Consider the following 21,375-nt stretch of genomic DNA (forward strand, 5'->3'; position numbering starts at 1 on the left):
TTACTTTTGGCTGCGTTGGGTCTTTGTTGCTGCGTGTGGGCTTTCTCTAGTTGCGGCGAGCGGGGACTACTCTTCGTTGCGGTGCGCAGGCTTGTCATTGTGGTGGCTTCTCTTTGTTGTGGAGCACGGGCTCTAAGTCCGCGGGCTTCAGTAGTTGTGGCACGCAGGCTCCATGGTTGTGGCTCGTGGGCTCTAGAGCACAGGCTCAGTAGTTGTGGCGCACAGGCTTAGTTGCTCCACGGCATGTGGGATCTTCCCAGACCAGGGCTCGAACCCGTGTCCCCTGCCTTGGCAGGCGGATTCTTTACCACTGCGCCACCAGAGAAGTCCTACCTTTAGTTTTTTTAAGGACCCTCCATACTGTTTTCCATAGTGGCTGCACCAATTTACATTTCCACCAACAATGTAGGATGGTTCCCTTTTTTCCACACTCTTCCAGCATTATTATTTGTAGACTTTTTGATGATGTCCATTCTGACCAGTGTGAGGTGGTACCTCGTTGTAGTTTTCATTTGCATTTCTCTAATAGTTAGCAATGGTGAGCATCTTTTCATGTGCCTGTTGGCCATCTGTATGTCTTCTTTGGAGAAATGTCTATTTAAGTATTCTGCCATGCCTTTTCCGTTAAGAACAGTTAAAAAAATTTTTCACTGTGAAGATTTTCAAACATACCTCAAAGTAGTGAGGGCGGTGTAATGAAATCCTCCTTACGCAGGTACGTTAGGATCAAGGTTTTGCCCACCTTGCTTTATCTCTTACTCTCTGAGTCTTTTTTCCCCCCACTAATGTATTTTAAAGCAAATCCTAGAAATTATGACATTTCACCCCTACATATTTTAGTGAACATCTCTGAATCCAGGGCCATTCTTTGTCACTGCAGTAGCATCATTAAACTGGTAGAGGTAACCGGACTCCTTGCCGTCACTTGCACTTGGTGCAGACATGGGCTTCTGGCTGCTTCAAGATCCTTCATGGATCTGGTTTTTCTCATCCGTGTTCAACCAGAAACACAGCACTCATTTGATTGTGTGTGGCTTATGTCTTTTTTAGTCAAGAAAGTCTCCATCCCTCCACTCCCACCCTACTGTTTTCCCCCAAGTCATTGACTTGGTGAAGAAACCGGGTCAGTTTTTATGCAGAATGTCCCGCTGGTACACTTGTGTGTTTCCTTCCTCAAGGTATCACCTCACCCATTACTTGGTTCCTCATATTTCCTGAAAACTGGACAGTAATTACAAAGGTTCAGTTGAATCCAGGTTTGTAAAGAAGAATACTGAACAGGTGGTTGTCCTATATCCTGCCTGGGGGGCATGTATCCTCTGGTGTCTGACTCTTAGTGATGCTTAGATTAGTTGATAAGCTCAGGTGACAGCTTCCATTGCATTCTCCCCCTGTCAAGCTTTCATCTAATGGTTTTACCCATTTCGATATTGCCTGAATAATTTTTCTCTACATACTGCAAAGTGGTGATTTTCTAATTTGATCAGTACTTTCACAGCTGTCAGCTTGAGCTTGTCTGTAAAGAACCTTACCTTATCACCTAAGGCTATCTGGTCACCCTGAGAACATTTAGGAAAGGGAGGGAGAGAATGCTCGCTTTTGCCCTTTAGTTGCCTGTGGTTTGTGTAAGTAGTTGGTGCCCTGGTTGTCTGCAGTGGTGACAAGTGAGTTATTTTTGGTCTTGTTTTAGTTTTCTTTTCTCTTTTCCTTCCTCCCTCCCTTTTCAGTATCATTTCAAAGTCCCTGTTCCCCATTCCCAACGCTTTATTATGAAATTTTCCAAACATGCAGAGAAGTTGAAAGGATTGTACAATGAACACTCTAAGCCCGGGGTTTTTATACGTTCACTGTGTTTCAGTTAATTGCTGTCCTTTTTGATACTCAGATCGTACCACCTTCTGCCTGCAAGAACCCCTTCCTGTGCCTTCTGTGACTTTGTCTCACTTTCATTCATCTTTGAGTGATTCCTTGCTCTCTGCCAATAAGATGTTAAGTGCTCGTCTTGTACACTTCCTGCGTCCTGTCTGGAATCAGCCATTCCTCCAAGTAGCCCTGGTTCCTTTGGGCGGGTGATGGTATTTAGGGACCACAGTCTGGGGGGTGGGGTTGCTCATTGTTACGGGGTTGTCACTGCCTCTAAGGCTCTTCAAATAGGTATGAGCTAAGAAGTATGTGAAAGAAAAGAAAAAAGAGGTATGAAAAGGAAAAATAAATCATGCGTTCATACTTAGCTTTCTAATTCAGCTGTAAAACTACGTAGTTATAATTTAACTTTGATATTATATTTGTTTATCTCCTCTTATTCACTGAAAATCTTGGTTTCTAACAATATTCACATAATTCTTCTCTATTGTACACGCACACAAACATATTGTCTCTAAATAATATCAGTACGGCTATTAAGAGTAAGAGTAGTGGACGTCCCTGGCAGTCCAGTGGTTAAGACTCTATGCTTCCAATGCAGGGGGGCTTGGGTTTGATCCCTGGTTGGGGAACTAAGATCCCACATGACGCACGGTGCAGCCAAAAGATTTCTAAAAAATGATGTAAAAAAAGAATGAGTAGTGAAAGAGAGTAAAGTTTTTGCAGCTCTATTTGGCCTTAGAATATATTTAACTATGGAGATATAGTCAAAATACTGTTTAAAACAGTTATTTTCTCTTTGCAATTATGTTGGTAATTATTTTAATAACCTAATAAAGTTAATTTTTAATTGTTAAGGATATTTTTTCCCTTATTAATTTGACTCAAAAAATACAAAACACTTTCATGATTAATCAAATTTATAAAATCTATAAAAACAAAATATTTGTAGAGAAGCCATCCTTCTCCCCCACGCCCACTTTCTTTTTCACAAAGGTCACATATATTCTGCTCTATGCCTTGCCTTTTTTACGTATCAGCATATCCTGGAAATCATTCCATATCAGAGAGGAGAGATATTCTTCCTCCTCCTTTTTTTCTTTCTCCCGCTCTTTTGTTTTTATTCTTTCATTGCCCAGAAGTACCATAGTTTATTTAACCTATTCTCTACTGGTGGGTATTTCTGTTGTTTTCAGACTTTACCATGACAGAAATGCCCTGGTGAATAACCTGGTAGATTCCTAGAAGTGGGATTGTTGCATCAAAGGGTTAATTAGATATTATTAAATTCCCTTCTCTCCATTGGTGTTGTATTATTTTTTAAAATTCCAATCAGCAATGGATGAAAATGCCTGTTTTCCCAGACTTGTCATCAGATCTATTGTCAAATTTTTGGATTTTTGCCAACCTGATAGGTAAGACATGGTGTATTTCCATAGTTTTAATTTGCATTCCTTTTGTTATGAGGAAGTTGAACATCTTTCATGTTTAAGGGCCGTCTTCAGAAACTCTTTATTCCTATCATTTGCCTAGTTTTTTATTGGGTGCTTCTTTTTTCTCCTCAATTTTTAGGTGCTGTCTGTATATTAGGAATTTTAGCCCTTTATTTGAGGTGTGAAATTACCAAATCTTTCCCCAGTTTGTCATGTAGTGGGATTTAGCACGCCCTTCTTTTATACTTTGTGATTTTGAGTTATGGTTGGAAGGTTTTCTCATTCCTGAGTTACTCAGGAATCCACTCATGTTTTCTTCAATTACTTGTAAATTAATTTTCTTTCAGTATTTTAAAGCTGTTATTCCATGTCTTCTGGCTTGCGTCGTTTCTGATAGGAAGTCTACTATCATTCTTATCTTTGTTCCACTGTAAATATTATGTTTTTTTTCTTTATCACTGGTTTTCACTAGTTTGCTTATGATGTGATTTTCTGTGATTTTCTTTAAAGGTTTTTCCACTTGGTGTTCGTTGAGAATCTTGAATCTGTGGGTTTATGGTGTTCATCAAACTTGAAAGCAATTTCAACCATTATTTCTTCAAAAAAATTTTTCTGTTCTCGCTTTGGTAGCACATATACTTAAAAATTTTTTTTTTCTGTTCTCTGGTTCCCCTACCCCCCTTTTCCTGGGACCTCAGTTACACAGATTTCAGGCTGCTTGTTATTGTACTACAGTTCACTGATGCTTTGTCCCTTCTGTTTTGTTCATCCTGTTTCTTCTGTTTTTCATTTCAGAGTTTTTATCACTATCAAGTGTCCTTTTCTCTGCAACGTCCCATTTACTTTAAATCGTATCGGTATATTTTTGATTTCAGACACTGCTTTTCATCCCTAAAATTTGATTTGGAATTTTTTTAATGTCTTCCATTTAGTTCCTCACCATCCTCTTGCTTTCCTCCACTTTTTGAACACATGGAGTATATTTATAACAGCTGTTGTATGTCTTTGTCTTTTTATCTGTGTCATATCTGGTTCTGTTTCTGTTGATTGATTTTTCTTTTGTTTACGTAGGTCAAAATTTCCTACACCTCTGCTACCATCCCTGCTTCTATTTCTGAGAAGTGTTTCTAATGGCACTAGTACAAGGACATTTTAATGACTATTTCAGTTATAAATTAAAAATCTATTTTACTTTCACTGTCAAGGAAGTTGAGTTTGTTTTTCACTTATTGCAAATAATTTTAGGGACTCATTCTAATTTGAAGACAAAGAAGGATAAATAAATTATGTAAAAAGAAAGGTTTAGAACTTATTTTCTTAAACTATATAGTGAGAAGTATACACAGGTTTAAAAAAAAAAAGCATGATGATGTGATGTTGATATTGAACTTTTACATGTTCCTGTAAAGATACTGCTTTAGACAATATAGATTAGATGTTAGAGTATCCACTTGAAGAATGTGAGATTTCTGAAAATTAAAGCTTTGGTCCAACCCTTTCCCCTGTCATTTGTAATTTTTACTAGATTCTTTGCCTCAGTGTTTCTCTGTGTAGGATGAGTGTTGAGTGGAATTTAGGAATGGTACTGCCTTGACTGTTAAACTTTTAATTAGTCCTTTTGTGGTCTGTGTGGCTTTTAGTCTAGGCATTTAGACAGAAGCCTTTTAGTGTTTGGACAGTAGAGAAATGTTGACTATTGCAAAGGAACAGATCTGAAGGATGCACATGCAATGCCCATGTCATTGTAAAGTAGGATCTAGGTAGCTGGAGAAGATACTTAATTCAATTGGATATTTACTGTGCAGAGGGAAACAGTTGCTTTTTAAAACTGAAGCTGGGATCAAGTTATGTATGACTGTTTTCGTGCAGAAGCTGTAAGTATAGACAATGAGATGCTTGTTTTATTTCCTGAAAATACCTCTGGTGCAAACCTAAGATAATAAATACTGTGTGTGAGTTTCAAAGTGACTCAGCTGTTGGGAGCTGCCCCCCACCCCACCCTACTCCCCAGGTGCCACTCTCCACCGTGCGTTACAGAAAGAGCCAGAAGAACAGGCCTCAAGGTTGGCTCTTGTCTGCTCTTTAGATTTCTCACCTAGGAGATGGAAATAACAATACCTATCTTGTGATGCTTTTCATGAAGGTAAACAAGGTTAAGTGTACAACATACCTAACAAAATGCCTGACTTCAGAAAATGTCCTATGCGTGCACCTCTGGCAGTTCTTTCTTAGACCATCAAGTAGGTTATTTATAAATCCATCAGTGTGGTTTGTTTTGTGGTCATAACTGATGTTTCTAATACTGTATTTTAGTTTTGCATTGCCATTTACAAATTTGATTTTTGACTTCTTGTGTGGGTAATGTGTAAGATCCACTGAACTTGAATTTTCTTAGAAAAGAGAGAAGTCTTTTTCAGCAGAAATTAGGGGCTTAATGAAACAAAGTATCAATGTAATTTTGCTGATTGGACTTCTGTTACAATCCACAATAAGCCTATACATTTTGGTTTTAGAAAGCTGTATTAACCTGCTAGGGCTGCCTTAACAAAATACAGCAGACTAGATGGCTTAAACAACAGACATTTATTTTCTCATAGTTCTGGCGTCTGGACGTCTAAGATCAAGGTGCCAGCAGGGTTGGTTTCTCCTGAGGCCTCTCTCCTTGGTGTGCAGACTGCTGCCCTCTTGCTGGGTCCCCACGTGGTGCATCCCTGGTGTTTCTTCCTCTTCTTACAGGGACACCAGTCCTTATAATGACCCCCGCCCCTATGACCTAGTTTAATCTTCGTTACGTCCTTAGAGGCCCTAATCTTCAAATGTGGTCACGTTGGGGGTTAGGGCTTCATTATATGAATTTGGGGGGACCCAATTCAGGCCATAACCATTCTCCTCCATCTTGGCTTTGGAACGCCCACAGCAGAAGCAGTGGCAATATTGCTGTAGTGTTGAGTCAGTGTGTAGCCTTTTTATCATTCTGTCCCTTCAATGGATGACAAATTCTCACTTTCTTATTTTCTCCTCTTTACATTTTTCACCACTTATATGTCTGTAATGTGGTGGCTTTCAAACATGTTGACCGTGACCCACAGACAGAAATATATTTATGAGTGTGTGCTTAACTCTAACAAATATTTCATAAGTCAGTCATTGCCCTTATAAAGTGGCATGTATTTTCTAAATATTTCATTTTTTAAAAAACAGCTGTTTTCCGGTGGGCTACTTCGTGTAGCTGAGAAACATGGCTGCCATGTGGGCTCAGAGCTTCAGTGCGTGATATATGTTACGTGACTTTCCTTTCTAGCCCTTTGAGTCATCAGTGTGCAGTCGGCTTGCACTGATTTACGGTATTTTTGAAGCCCATCATAAGACTTCCCTGCAGAGGAAATTATAGTTCGGAAAATTTCCCTGCCATTTGGCAACTTTCGTAGGAAGTAGAAGACAGTCGAGTGGGAAAGTTCCATCACGGTGATTGTCTTTGCTGGGAGAGGCACACAGCCGTGTCAGATTCAGGACAGGGTGATGGGTTTCATTACAACCTCCCCTAACTGCGGCTCAGTGATCGATTTTACACGTGTGTTGATCTTCTCTCTCAAGGTGTGTGAGCTTACTTTTGTTCTAGAATGGTTTTCCCCTATTTTAAGGCTCCTCCCCAGGAGGTAGAAGAATTTCTTAAAGGATAAAAGTCAAGTTTTTGGATGATGTGACCTCAGGTCTTAATTCCACATGATATACTGTGGTGGGGCTCGGTTGGAATTTTATTCACAGCGTCTGTAGTTAGCAGGTGGAGAAGACACACGTGGTTTCACAGCTAACTGTGGGCCCTATGAGCTTAGGAACAGCATCAATGAAAAGCTGTCTCATGTCATCCAGGAAGATGCCCTCAGGAAAATGCGATGGTGGGGAGAGTGCGTGCTCTACGTGCAAGCACAAAGTAGCTTTTTTAGTGTCAAGCCCTAGGAACTACTGGACTGAACTACGGTACTGGATTATGTAAGTGTTACTTGAAAATTGAAATGCAGCTTCTATGGGAGGACCCCAGGGCACTTCAGGGTCATAGAGAATGAGCTCACACCCTGGTTTGCCTTTTACTCAATACGAGTGACCTTGGAGATGTAACTGAGGCCCCCTTTCCTCACTCAGCCTTCATTTCACATCATTGAGGCCACACCTGGGACAGAAAGGTCACAGAGTGAGTCCTGTCCCCTCTCTGTTCCTCCTCAGTCCTCCAAGTCTTTTTTTTTTTTTTTCGTAAATTAGGAAGTATATGAAAACATATGGCAAAAGATTGAAGGCCGATACAGATATTCTTTTTTCCATGTATTCCTTGCCCTTTTTTTAAAAAAAAAATTCTGACCAGTTGGTTTTATTATGATGCATAATAAAGGATAACAATCTATGGAGGGGGGAGGGATAAATTTAGGAGTTTGGGATTAACATATACACACTACTATATATAAAATAGATAATCAACAAGGACCTACTGTACAGCACAGGGAACTCTACTAAATACTCTGTATAACCTGTATGAGAAAAGAATCTGAAAAAGAGTGGCTATATGTATATGTATAACTGAATCCCTTTGCTGTACACCTGAAACTAACACAACATTGTAAATCAACTATACTCCAATATAAAATAAAAGTTAAATTAAAAAAAAAAAAAGATCTAGAGAGAAGAAACGTTAAAGTGCCAGAGAAGAGCAGAGAGCTGCCCACCCCAAGGAGCCTGTGCAAATTTATTGGCTTCAGTGGCCCTAAGACTCTCTCCTGAGATGAATCGTGTGATGTGCTGTCCCTCCACCCACCCCGCAAAAAGAAAAAAGCCATTGCTGACCAACGAGACTTAGGGGGTGTCCTGGTGACTGACACTTATGTAGCTGCCACCCGAGGACACTGAACGGGCAAGGAGAATTAAGCCAGAGGCAGGTAAATTAGATGCCCACCTCAGCCACGTCAGTGCTGAATGTGAGGAGCAGACGGTGTGCGTCCTCAGTTCAGGGGGACATTGTTTGGAAACTTCAAGGGAGTCCTGCTGTGGAGCCTGGAAACTTGTGGTGTGAGGCCGTTGTTTCAAAATGATCTCTCCCTCCCATAAGAGGGGTAGGGAGCCTGAAGGGCCAGGGGCTTCCTGAGACTGCAGGGGCCTCCTAGGTGGATGGGAAGTAGATAGAGTTCATGGCCACTTACCCCAAGTGGGTTACTTCTTGGGTTTATGATCCCAAAAGAGCAAGACAGGGGAGGTAGGACTTATGGAGAGCTGGGTAGGGTCACTGGTTGTTATGGACTGAATGGTGTCCCCCTCCACTCCGCAGATTCAAATGTTGACGCCCTCACCCCCCAGCGTGGTGGTATTTGGAGGTGGGACCTTTGGGAGGTGATTAGGTTCAGATGAGGTCATGAGGGTGGGGCCCCCCGATGGGATTAGTGCCCTTATCAGAAGGACGAGAAGTCTGCTCTAGTGATGACCAAAGGACATTGCTTTGGCAATGCCATGCCTAAAAATTGGAGAATACAGGGAAATAAATACCATTGTTTTAAACTCTCATTTTTCCTTATGAGGAAAAATGAGAGTTCTCTTAGATTCTTCTTTTTACTCCTTCCCAAAGTGCCCATCAGAACAGTAGTCCTAGTACAGATGTTCTGCATACTCACCCCAAATCCACAGGTCCAAGGTGAGTTCTCTGGCATTTCTATGTGTGGGATATTTATAAGGTCCTCACATATGTTCACACTCTGGGGAGAGGAACGCTGCAGGTAACAGAGAGAGAGAAAGCTCAGAGGTAGCATAATGCATGTCTGGCTTCTGTGTAAGTGGTACGTGACTCTGTTGGTCATTATGCCTCTCACGTTGGCTAGATTATTCTGCACTGTTGCTTGTCCGCCAGCTCTTTGAGGTTAGAAGTATCTTTGGCTTCCCATTTGGGAAACCCAGCCCTCCTAGCCGGGCATTCACCTATTTCCACACTAGACATACCCGATGTACACATGCCTCTTCTTGTGCAAGACCGTGCTTGCTTCAAGTCATGGACTTGATCAAACCTCTGCCACACCACTTGGAGCTGGCACAGTGTGCCCATGTCCAGTGGGGAGGACTAGGAGGAAATAATGACAACTAAGATGTCTAAGCTTTTTGGTAACAATGTTGCTTAATGCTTCACTAATAGGTTGATTGTGTTTTTAGTTGCCTTTGAAAGAAATTAACTTACTAGGTACCATTTAATGTTTCTGTGGTTTTGTTTTAACATGTACAATAAAACCTCTTTTTATATCTGTTTTAAGGGATTTTTTTAATAAAAGATATGAAGTACAGATTGATAAACCTGGAAATGTCCTAGTGGCAACGCCCTCAGGCCACTGGCAGAGCCATCTCAAGAGGTCTCTCTCTGTGAACTTGGGCTGAGGTCCCTTTTGAGGGACCCTCATTCTTACGGGGGAAATTCTGTGAGAATGTTCAGAGTTGGTCACCCTGGGGCTTGTTTCCCCTGGAATGGCTGTATAATTACAGATGTTTCTGTCACTTGAGTGGAGGTGGTCAGAATTCCACGTGTTAGTGAGGCTGGCAGGACGCCCACAGAGAGGTCCCGGGGATGACTCGGCTGGTTGGCTGGCCCATCCATGTGGCAGAGGGATGGGTGTTCCCAAACCCCAGTGCTGTGGTGACTGGGACCAGGGCCCCAGAGGAGGTTGCCTCTGCCTTTTCAGCCAGCAAACTGGGATGTGAGAAACCGGAATGTTTTAATAACATAAATGCAGGACTCGTATTTGGAAAGTGAGTTCATATTCTAAGAATTGCTTTTGTCTCTTAATCTCTGTGTCTTTTTCTGTTCTAACCCAGGTGCCACGTTGGAGGAAATAAACCAGCACTGGGATTGGCTAGAGCAAAACCTCCTCCACACCTTGTCCGTCTTCGATAATAAAGATGACATAGCCAGTTTTGTCAAAGGGAAGGTGAAGGTAGGTCCCTGCCCTGCGATGTTTCTCCCCGTTTCCCCATCTTTCTTATCACGTCCTTAGAACATTCTAGACACTACAGCATTTTCAATCATATTCTTTTCCTTTGACAGTGTTCTCCACTATAATTGAACTTCTTGGCTTAATACCTGAAGCAAAATGAGTTTGACTTGTCAGCAGTCAAATTTTGCAGAGTCAGTCTGACAAAAGTCACCTGAAATTAAAAAAAAAACAAAAACCAACAAAAGCCTCATTCTCAGGCCTGAGGTTTCGTTACCCTTTACAGAAGTGAAGGTCCTTTTTTATCTCAGGGAAAAAAAAAAATGCTAAGATTCATGTTTTTGCACAGCAACAATGTTATTTGCCTCCTGAAGTTAGTTACTCCCAACTCTTTTAGCAGCTGTGACATCTTTTCCCTCTTTTATTTTGTTGGACCTAGCACTTTCCTCCTTCTGAAAGTGGATATTTATTCTTAAAATATGTTAAGTGAAGAATTAAAACCAAAAAAGTTTTGAGAAAAGAGAGGACTGTTTGGGGAGGTCTCTCTCCATACCTGCTGTGAGCTATGTCTTATGTAACAGGTCTCACTGCAAAAGCATGATTGGTAACCGGTGCTTTAAAAACCCTCTCAGGCAGGGAGAGACCGTTTCTCATTCTAAATTTAACTGTCTTACTAAACACTTTAACACATTAGCCTGTAATATAGTTTTCGTCCTTTAGGGTAAAACATCCTAGAGTGTTGTTTTTTCTTCCCCAAAGTGTGCCTTTCCAGCACCCCACGTGCTTTGGCTTTTAGTAAAGGGTCTTAGAGTGAATTCTTGAATTTAAAAGGACAAAACAAGAGCACCTTTTTCATTTGGGGATTGGGGATACTTGTGGGATCCGGTAGAAGACCAGTCTTCTGAGTCCAGGTGGAATGACAGTGTTGTCTGGTGTCTCCTGCTGTTACCTCTGGCCTGTGGGGTTAGCAGGTGGGCGCCAGCCCTGGCGGGTCTTGTCCATCTCGTGTGTTACCACCGCAGCCTGGTCCAACTTGGTTCCTTGGGTCAGGCTGCACTGGGGCTTAGCAACAGAAGTACCCGGTTCACAGTTATTTTTCACATTTACCCCCTTTTCTTGGTCTCACGTTGGTTGTGGTGGTTCTTTGATTTAGGTGTTTCTCCTCTTAGTTGGGAGCAAGGAAATTCATTTCTGCTGCAGTGGCTTTCAGAAAGCTTCTGTAGGGGAGGGAAAAACTTTTCCTGTACCCTCTTAGGTTCTGTGCCAGGGGCCTGGAAATTAAACTGACAAAAGACAGATTAATGAGAAAAACAGAGTTTATCAGCCTTTGTGGCCCACAGACAGGTAGGAGAAACTCTGTGATGAGTAACTCAAAGGGACGCTTAGGACCTGGGGCTTGGGCAGCATCGTAACGAAGAACAGTGCATTTGTAGAGAAGTGAGGAGTCAAAGGAACAGGAGTGTGGCCTTTTAGGGCAGCAAACTGCCGGACACTGGGTACTGGAGTGAGACCGACTGCTCCAGTCGGGTTCATCCTGTCGGTTCCTGCTGGTGCCTCTGGAGTTGGTCAGAGTCCAGAGTTGTCTCTGGTGATTCAGAGTCTAAGAGCTGCTTTCCTCTTTCTGGCACAGGATGGGGAGACACCTTTAGAAACGGGAATTTGTGTCCTGTTTTTAGGTAAATAGTGGGGGAGGGCAGAGAGCTTTTTTGGCATCTGCCGTTTGTCAAGTGTCTTTAGCTCAAAATAATTCTTATGCCAGAGCGGCATATTATGGGGTGTCATATTCTGATCCCTTAACACTTCATAGCGAACATGCCTTTTACTTCCCAGGGAGACTGCTGGCCTGGAGCAGGGGCCGGGGATTGAGGGGTCTGGCTGGTCGGAGGCTGGTCGAGCCTCTGGGGCCACCATGTGGTGTTGGTTCTCCCTTTGCCCTGGGCAGATTTGAAGGATCTGGGAATTGGGGCTTTCCTACTCAAAACCTGACCATTGACTGCTCTGTGGAGCTTCAAAGGAACCCCTCTGATTTGAGGTGTGCTGTAACTGGACCCAGCAGACAAGGACGCCAGCAGTCTGTGTGGCCGCCCTTGTCTGGAGCCGTGACTGTTTGCTGTAGAGGCTTCTTAAAAAATCCCCTTCAGGGACTTCCCTGGCGGTCCAGTGGTTAAGACGGCGTGCTTCCAATGCAGGGGGTGCGAGTTAGATCCACGGTTGGGGAACTCAGATCCCACGTGCTGTGTGGTGCAGTGAAAAAGTGAGATAAAAATTAAAAAAAAAAAAAAAAATCCCCTTCACGTTTCAAGGTGCAGAGCATTTATTGTATATTAGACATGCTTTAAAAAAAATACCTCTCTTAATTATAACATTTATATTTTATAATGTCTTGTTAAATAAAATTTGGAAAAGAAAGAAAAACGTAATGAGGGAAATGCGAATCACTTGAAATTTCAGATTGACTTTTAAAGTAATTTTAAATTACATTTTTATTTTAATGGTAATGCACAGGATATTTTCTAAAACCGCTTGTGCAATGCAGATTGGGTAGCAATTCCCCCAAAAGTGGCCTTATCTTATTAGCCTTTTGTGAAACCACCCATACAAGAATAGAAAGGAAGGAAGATGCTAATAAAAATAAATAAAAAGATAGAATTACAGTGTATTTTAAAAATCGACTAGCATATGTAAGGCCTGAGGCCGGGGAGTTCCTGAACAGAAGAAATTCTGGGTGAAAAAAAATGTACAGTGAGCTCTCAGGAATGGGAATCAGAACTCTGATACTGGCAATGTGCTCTCACCCTTAGGATCAGGCCACAGCTTACATTCTAGGCACGTCTACCCCCTCGCCCCAGATTTAGAGAGGATCCTCACTATTGTTTGTCATCAACAAAGCAATTGTAGATTCAGATTCTTCTTTCCCATCTTGCCTCCCCGTATACCGAAGTGCTTTGGAGGTATCGACAACCTCAGGAACCTCGGCCACCCCGGCCCTTTTCTGCCTTAGAGGACCAGAGGTGATACAGTGGTGGTGGAGTGTATCAGGTGTCACACAGGCAGGCGTTATTGGCTTTACACCCAATTTTTGAACCCAATGAGGAAGACGTTCGTGAGTTGTTTTTCTTTTTTTAAAGACCAACACTTATTTATTTATATACTTATTTTTATTGAAGTATAGTTGATTTAGAATGTTGTGTTAGTTTCTGCTGTACGGCAAGATGATTCAGTTATATATACGTTTTTAAAAAATATTCTTTTCCATTATGGTGTATCAAGGATACTGGATATATAGTTCCCTGTGCTATACAGTAGGACCTTGTTGTTTATCCATCCTATGTGTAATGGTTTGCATCTGCTAACCCCAAACTCCCACTCCATCCCTCTCCCACCCTCCTCCCCCTTGCCATCCCCCAGTCTGTTCTCTACGTCCGTGATTCTGTTTCTGTTTCGTAGGTAGGTTCATTTCTGTAAAAAGACCAACTTTTAAACTCCAACTTGGGTGGTTCTTCAGGGTTGATGCATTGAGTTCACACACCCGAGACAGTCACTTGACTCTCTCTCTGACTCGTGTCTCTGGAGGGAGGCGCAGGGAGAGATTATAAAGTAGTAACATGTTTGAGAACTGGGGCTTGGGAGTCAGAGATTTGTCCAAAGCCTGATGGCTGGCGAGCGGCCAAGAGAGAGACTGGTGCTGAGGTTACCCCCCAGCTTGCCTTCTCCCCCCGTGGGCGTGTTTCTGGGGGAGGTGCACGGGGTCCTTATCCATCCTGTGGGTGCGTCTGAGCGGGGCCGGCTCCCCGGCTGCCCGTGCGCGGTTGTCCTTGCCCTTCTCCTGACCCGGGGACCCTTCTCTCTGTGCGTCAGGCTCTGATCGCCGAGGAGACAAGCAGCAGGCTGGCCGAGCAGGAGGAGGAACCCGAGAAGTTCCGAGAGGCCTTGGTGAAGTTCGAGGCCAGGTTCAACTTCCCGGAGGCCGAGAAGCTGGTCACCTATTACTCGTGCTGCTGCTGGAAGGGCAGGGTGCCCCGTCAAGGCTGGCTCTATCTCAGCATCAACCACCTCTGCTTCTATTCCTTCTTCCTGGGCAAGGAGCGTAAGTGAGGGGCGATTGGGTCCCTCCCAGGTGGAGCTGGCCCATGGGACGCTCAGCGCTGGTCCCGAGACCACTCGTGACGTGAATAGTTAGACGACAAAAGATTTAAATAAGTGGTTGAGACATAACAGGTCACACATGATTAATTTTCAAATGCCCTATGCAGACAATCATATTGTATTACATATACGACTACCACTAAGGAGGTTTGATTTTCTTTTTTAAGTTTTTATTGGAGTATAGTTGATTTACAATGTTGTGCTAGTTTCTGCTCTACAGCAAAGTGAATCAGTTATACATATACATATATCCCCTCTTTTTTAGATTCTTTTCCCATAGAGGTCATTGCAGAGTATTGAGTAGAGTTCCCTGTGCTATACAGTAGGTCCTTATTAGTTATCTATTTTATATATTGGAGTGTGTACATGTCAGTCCGAATCTAAGGAGGTTTGGTTTTGCTGGAATTCATTTCTTGTCCTGCCTTAAGGATCCTTTCTGTGTAGCTCCCTTCATGCAAAAACCGTACTGAAGGGTTTTTGCTACTATATATCTAATACTTTGAAAACAGTATTGTAACTGATGGCCCAGGAGTTCTAAAGGAATGGGACAGCTTGTGCTTCTGAATCCAGGGGGGCCGTTTAGAGAATTCCCAGGCCTGAAGGTCACGACTGCTCCTGGGAGAGTAGCAGTTGTTCCTAGAAGGGGGTTCCTCACGTGGGACCCCCTGAGATCCAGGCAGGGATTCACTTCTCACACATTTTTCCACCCACCGTCATCGTTCTGGGCAGTGGGATTCCAGGGCGAAAAAGGGAAGCCACAGGGTCAATTGTATATTGAAACATTCAAAGTCATTACCATTGAAACTTGTTCCGTAACAAATATTGTTTCAAGGGCCCTCGCAGGGTGGTGTATGTGCTGTATCTATATTTATATATTTAAGTATATATTTTTTTCTTCCTGCGTTTGTTTCTATTTCACGTGGAACCAGTGGGCGGGGTCCTGTTGCACGCCGCTGTGGCCAGCGTCCTGCACATGGTCACCCCGTGTCTTTCCCTATGCCACCAGCCTGGGCTCAGACACCCCAGTACATGCCCCCTGTGTGCACAGCCTTCCTCACCCTTGGAATGTGCTCTTACCTAACCCATGCCATCCTTGCTCTTCTGCTTTCTGAAATGCTTCTCAAAATGAACACCCTGTCTCTCCTGGCCTTCCTCATTCTTAGGCCCATTTGGGAACTCTTGTTCATCCTTTAAAATTCAGTTCACAGTTTTTCACCTCCAGGAAGCCTTCCCTGGTGCCCTTGTAATTTGTCCTCTCTTTGCATCTCTTTTGGGTCCTGTCCAGTCAGTGGTTGCTTCTTTGTTTACATGTCTGTTTTTCCTATTTGAACGCGCTTCTTAAGTGCAGGGCTCTTCGCAAGGTAGATGCTTAACGAGAGAAAGCTGATAGCATAGATGGAGTGTGTCTGTGTGTGTGAAAAAAAACTATAAAAAAGCAACTAGAAGTAGCCGAAGAAGCTTATTCTCATGCCTGATGTAGAAATGTGGACTTTGAAATGATTAAAGCACTGAAAACATTATTGCAAAATAAATGGAGAGACATGATAGAAATAAAAAACAGTTCATCATTCCCTTTTTCATTTGAAAAGGAAAATGAGTTATTTTCTGATATTTATCAGTCATCGTCACTAAACCTGATTTTGTTAAGTTGATAAAACTTGGAAAAAAGAAATGATTCCTAATATTTGATAACATTTATCATTTTAAGTTGTTAGGTATGTCTCTCCCCATTTGCTCTGCATCAGCCCGCTAGCCTAACTACCACTGCACTGGAAACACTTCTGAGAACAGAATGCTAGTTTATACACTGTACAGTTGGTACCATAGTACTTCAGTAAAAACTACTTGTGCTCTGTTTTCCAAGATTTGAGCAACTGTCACTTGACATAGTCTAAATGTTAGGCCTGTGCCTCTAAACCAGATCACGAATCCTCTTTTGACCTCTGATTTCTCATAGCTTATACCATGAATGCTGCTATTGAAACCAGAATTTATGTGGATCAAGAAACAGCTGCGTATTTTGCAAATATTTAAGTTGAACTATTTGGGGGAAGGTTTTCACGTTGTTAACTTGGTATGGCAGAATGATGTCCCTGGTATGTGTGCGGTAGCCAGCAACCTGGGAAGTTTTACTTAAACCTTTAAGATAATTGTGAGAACGTGGGTTGGGTTCTAACGAACAGCTGTGAAGCAGTTCCTGTGTTTCCTCTTTCCTGCTCTGGTTTGGAAGCTATTTGCATTTCAGCTGCAGGAAAAGCTTTGCACTGTTGCTGGTGCATTCAAGTTTGGGTTACATTTGAGGGTAAAATCTGTATTTGCCCTTTTTTCTCTTCTAGTTAAACTTGTAGTCCCTTGGGTTGACATCCAGAAGTTGGAGAGGACGTCCAACGTCTTTCTGACGGATACCATCCGCATCACCACACGGAATAAGGAGCGGGACTTCTCCATGTTTCTGAACCTAGATGAGGTGTTCAAGATCATGGAGCAGCTGGCTGACGTGACACTGCGAAGGCTGCTGGATAACGAGGGCTTTGACCTGGACCCAGGTCTGCAGGAGCCCAGCCAGATCACCAAGAGGTAGGAACCTCCATACACAGGTGTCCCGAACCTCACAGGGGACCACAGCCCATGTGCCACCTTCATGGACATGTGTTTTTTTTTGTTGTTTTGTTTTTATAAGTGTATTTTTTAAAAAGTATTTATTTATTTATTTATTTTGGCTGTGCTGGGTCTTAGCTGTGGCACGTGGGATCTTTAGTTGAGGCATACAGACTTCTTAGTTAAGGCGTGCAAACTCTTAGTTGTGGCATGCATGTGGGATCTAATTCCCCAACCAGGGATTGAACCCAGGCCCCCCTGCATTGGGAGCACGGAGTCTTACCCACTGGACCACCAGAGAAGTCCCGGACATGTGCTTTGTTAACCTTGTTGTATTAGTTTGAAATTTCCCTCGTGGTGTAATCCAGATTTTCCTATGTCGTTAATCATGACAGAGAGATAATAGTTGGCAATGATGGTTATTCATTTCCTTTATGCAGTAGGCTTTGATTCCTGGATCCAATTTCCCCTTTTTTTCCAGAAAGTATTTCAAAATTGATTTTCATTAAAAAAAAAAAAAAAAATGCTTCCAGGAAATTCCCTGGCGGTCCAGTGGTTAGGACTCCACACTTTCACTGCCATGGCCCTGGGTTTGATCCCTGGTCGGGGAACTAAGATCCCACAAGCCACGCAGTGTGGCCAAAAAAACCCCAAACTTCCAGAAAATACAATACAGGTAGCCTCGTCACAGAATTCTATTCAGCATGGGGCTTTATTAGTACACATTAAGAAATGTTGTTTTTTCGTATCACATAACTTTGTAGAAGACTTTTTCAGGAGCGCTGGATATATTTTTGGTACCAAGTTGTCATAAGAAATGTGCCTTACTGATAGTAAGTCAGCATTCTTTGGTATTTGCCCCCAATTGATACTGGTCATGGGGACTTATGAGGTAGTTGCTTTAATTATTTGCCACTTTAAAGCAGTTCGATTTTATTATCTAAAATTCAAACTGTGGTGTTTGAGCTTGACTGTGATTTCTGGCTTCGTGGTTCAAACTGGGTGACTGCAGAGCTGATGCCTTTGTAAAAGTTCACCTTTGTATCCTTTGAAAAACACTTTGTCCATAAAGTGCTGCCCTGGCTGGATGTTTTTGATGTAGTTACAGAATTACCACTGCTATCTGCATACTACTTGTCATTAAAAAACTTTTTTTTGATGGTAAAATACACATAACATAAAATTTGCCATCTTAACCATTTTTATTTTTTAAAAACTTTTTTAATTGAATGAAAGATTCTTTAAATTCTATAGTGCTTTACAATTTTCAAAAGCTTCACACACATGATTTCATATAATCCGACAATAACCCTTTTTTAAAATCCCTTACTCCTATATTGCCCCTCTCCCTATCCCTCTCCCCACTGGTAACCAGTAGTTTGTTCTCTGAGTCGGCTTCTTTTTTGTTTTATTCACTAGTTTGTTGTATTTTTTACATTCCACATATAAGTGATATCATATGGTATTTGTCTTTCTCTGTCTGACTTAGCATAATGCCCTCCAAGCATCCTTGTTGCTGCAAATGGCAAAATTTCACTCTTTTTCTATTTATTTATTTTTTACATCTTTATTGGAGTATAATTGCTTTACAATGGTGTGTTAGTTTCTGCTGTATAACAAAGTGAATCAGCTATACACATACATATATCCCCATATATCTTCCCTCTTGCATCTCCCTCCCACCCTTCCCATCCCACCCCTCTAGGTGGTCACAAAGCTCCAAGCTGATCTCCCTGTGCTATGTGGCTGCTTCCCACTAGCTATCTGTTTTACATTTGGTAGTGTATATATGTCCATGCCACGCTCTCACTTCGTCCCAGCTTACCCTTCCCCCTCCCCGTGGCCTCAAGTCCATTCTCTATGTCTGCGTCTTTATTCCTGTTCTGCCCCTAGGTTCTTCAGTACCTTTTTTTTTTTTTTAGATACCATATATGTGTGTTAGCATACAGTATTAGTTTTTCTCTTTCTGACTTAATTCACTCTGTATGACAGACTCTAGGTCCATCCACCTCACTGCAAATAACTCAATTTCTTTTCTTTTTATGACTGAATAATATTCCATTGTATATATGTGCCACATCTTCTTTATCCATTCATCTGTCGATGGACACTTAGGTTGCTTCCACGTCCTGGCTATTGTAAATAGAACTACAATGAACATTGTGGTACATGACTTTTTTTAAATTAATTAATTAATTAATTAATTTTGGCTGTGTTGGGTCTTCGTTTCTGTGCGAGGGCTTTCTCTAGTTGTGACAAGCGGGGGCCACTCTTCATCACGGTGCACGGGCCTCTCACTATCGCGGCCTCTCTTGTTGCGGAGCACAGGCTCCAGACGTGCAGGCTCAGTAGTTGTGGCTCATGGGCCCAGTTGCTCCGCGGCATGTGGGATCTTCCCAGACCCGGGCTCGAACCCGTGTCCCCTGCATTGGCAGGCAGATTCTCAACCACTGCACCACCAGGGAAGCCCTACATGACTCTTTTTGAACTATGGTTTTCTTAGGGTATATGCCTAGTAGTGGGATTGCTGGGTCGTATGGTAGTTCTATTTTTAGTTTTTTAAGGAACCTGCATACTGTTCTCCATAGTGGCTGTATCAATTTACATTCCCACCAACAGTGCAAGAGTGTTCCCTTTTCTCCACACCCTCTCCAGCATTTATTGTTTCTAGATTTTTTGATGATGGCCATTCTGACCAGTGTGAGGTGATACATCATTGTAGTTTTGATTTGCATTTCTCTACTGATTAGTGATGTTGAGCATCCTTTCATGTGTTTGCTGGCAATCTGTGTATCTTCTCTGGAGAAATGTCTATTTAAGTCTTCTGCCCATTTTTTGATTGGGTTGTTTGTTTTTTTGATATTGAGCTGCATGAGCTGCTTGTAAATCTTGGAGATTAATCCTTTGTCAGTTGCTTCATTTGCAAATATTTTCTCCCATTCTGAGGGTTGTCTTTTCGTCTTGTTTATGGTTTCCTTTGCTGTGCAAAAGCTCTGAAGTTTCATTAGGTCCCATTTGTTTATTTTTGTTTTTATTTCCATTTCTCTAGGAGGTGGGTGAAAAAGGATCTTGCTGTGATTTACGTCATAGAGTGTTCTGCCTATGTTTTCCTCTAAGAATTTTATAGTGTCTGGCCTTACATTTAGGTCTTTAATCCACTTTGAGTTTATTTTTGTATACCGTGTTAGGGAGTGTTCTAATTTCATTCTTTTCCATGTAGCTGTCCAGTTTTCCCAGCACCACTTATTGAAGAGCCTGTCTTTTCTCTATTGTATATTCTTACCTCCTTTGTCAAAGATAAGGTGACCATATGTGCGTGGGTTTGTCTCTGGGCTTTCTATCCTGTTCCATTGATCTATATTTCTGTTTTTTTGCCAGTACCATACTGTCTTGATTACTGTAGCTTTGTAGTATAGTCTGAAGCCAGGTAGCCTGATTCCTCCAGCTCTGTTTTTCTTTCTCAAGATTGCTTTGGCTTTTCGGGGTCTTTTGTGTTTCCATACAAATTGTGAAATTTTTTTGTTCTAGTTCTGTGAAAAATGCCATTGGTAGTTTGATAGGGATTGCATTGAATCTGTAGATTGCTTTGGGTAGTATAGTCATTTTCACAATGTGGATTTTTCCAATCCAAGAACATGGTATATCTCTCCATTTGTATCGTCTTTGATTTCTTTCATCAGTGTCTTATAGTTTTCTGCATACAGGTCTTTTGTCTCCTTAGGTAGGTTTATTCCTAAGTATTTTATTCTTTTTGTTGTAGTGGTAAGTGGGAGTGTTTCCTTAATTTCTTTTTCATATTTTTCATTGTTAGTGTATAGGAATGCAAGAGATTTCTGTGCATTAATTTTATATCCTGCAACTTTACCAGATTCATTGATTAGCTCTGGTAATTTTCTGGTAGCATTTTTAGGATTCTCTATGTATAGTATCATGTTATCTGCAAACAGTGACAGTTTTACTTCTTCTTTTCTGATTTGGATTCCTTTTATTTCTTTTTCTTCTCTGATTGCTGTGGCTAAAACTTCCAAAACTATGTTGAATAATAGTGGTGAGAGTGGGCAACCTTGTCTTGTTCCTGATCTTAGAGGAAATGGTTTCAGTTTTTCACCACTGAGAACGATGTTGGCTGTGGGTTTGTCACAGCCAACAGATAGGTTCCCTCTATGCCTACTTTCTGGAGCGTTTTTATCATAAATGCGTGTTGAATTTTTATGAAAGCTTTTTCTGCACCTATTGAGATGATCATATGGTTTTTATCCTTCAGTTTGTTTATATGGTGTATCACATTGATTGATTTGTGTATATTGAAGAATCCTTGCATTCCTGGGATAAACCCCACTTGATCATGGTGTATGATCCTTTTAATGTGCTGTTAGATTCTGTTT

At 41.9% G+C, this 21,375-nt stretch overlaps 1 protein-coding gene across 4 annotated transcripts in view; it reads left to right on the forward strand.

Moving 5' to 3' along the window:
- TBC1D8 (TBC1 domain family member 8) overlaps nucleotides 1–21,375 on the forward strand; it is a 142,733-nt gene that overhangs the window by 75,422 nt on the left and 45,936 nt on the right. For all 4 annotated transcript variants that reach the window (XM_082427255.1, XM_082427254.1, XM_082427256.1 and 1 more), the window contains 3 exons: nucleotides 10,131–10,249; nucleotides 14,105–14,333; nucleotides 16,729–16,969. In XM_082427255.1, coding sequence (XP_082283381.1) covers nucleotides 10,131–10,249; nucleotides 14,105–14,333; nucleotides 16,729–16,969 — 589 coding nt within the window. The remainder of the gene's footprint in view (nucleotides 1–10,130; nucleotides 10,250–14,104; nucleotides 14,334–16,728; nucleotides 16,970–21,375) is intronic.

This window comes from Balaenoptera physalus (assembly GCF_965194825.1).
Source record: "Balaenoptera physalus genome assembly, chromosome: 15".
Classification (NCBI taxonomy): domain Eukaryota; kingdom Metazoa; phylum Chordata; class Mammalia; order Artiodactyla; family Balaenopteridae; genus Balaenoptera; species Balaenoptera physalus.